Genomic DNA, 235 nt, shown 5'->3' with positions numbered 1-235 from the left:
CACCACTGGCAGCAGCACCGACAGGGCCTTCTCCCGGTCCCCGGCACGGTTACGCCTGCGCACATGCGACTGGCGCTTGGCAAACAGCACCGCTGGTGCAGCCCCTCGGTCCCCCCGACCCCCCCGGCTCCGTGCCATCGGGATGCCCAGGGTGTCTGTGCCCCCCTGCACCGCTCACCGGCTGAGGGCGAAGGCGTAGTGGAAGCGGACGTTGTGCTGCTCGGCCACGGCGCAG

At 71.5% G+C, this 235-nt stretch overlaps 1 protein-coding gene across 1 annotated transcript in view; it reads right to left on the bottom strand.

Moving 5' to 3' along the window:
* MAP3K6 (mitogen-activated protein kinase kinase kinase 6) overlaps positions 1-235 on the bottom strand; it is a 13,498-nt gene that overhangs the window by 8,174 nt on the left and 5,089 nt on the right. Inside the window, exons 8-9 of the mRNA XM_035904013.1 lie at positions 179-234; positions 4-55 (exon numbers count right to left, since the gene is read on the bottom strand). Of these exons, the coding sequence (XP_035759906.1) occupies positions 4-55; positions 179-234 (108 nt within the window). The remainder of the gene's footprint in view (positions 1-3; positions 56-178; position 235) is intronic.

The sequence above is a fragment of the Egretta garzetta genome, unplaced genomic scaffold, assembly GCF_000687185.1.
Source record: "Egretta garzetta isolate BGI_Z169 unplaced genomic scaffold, ASM68718v1 scaffold101, whole genome shotgun sequence".
NCBI lineage: Eukaryota > Metazoa > Chordata > Aves > Pelecaniformes > Ardeidae > Egretta > Egretta garzetta.
Note: the sequence above shows the minus strand (reverse complement) of the source record. Positions and strands in the feature narration are given on the sequence as shown.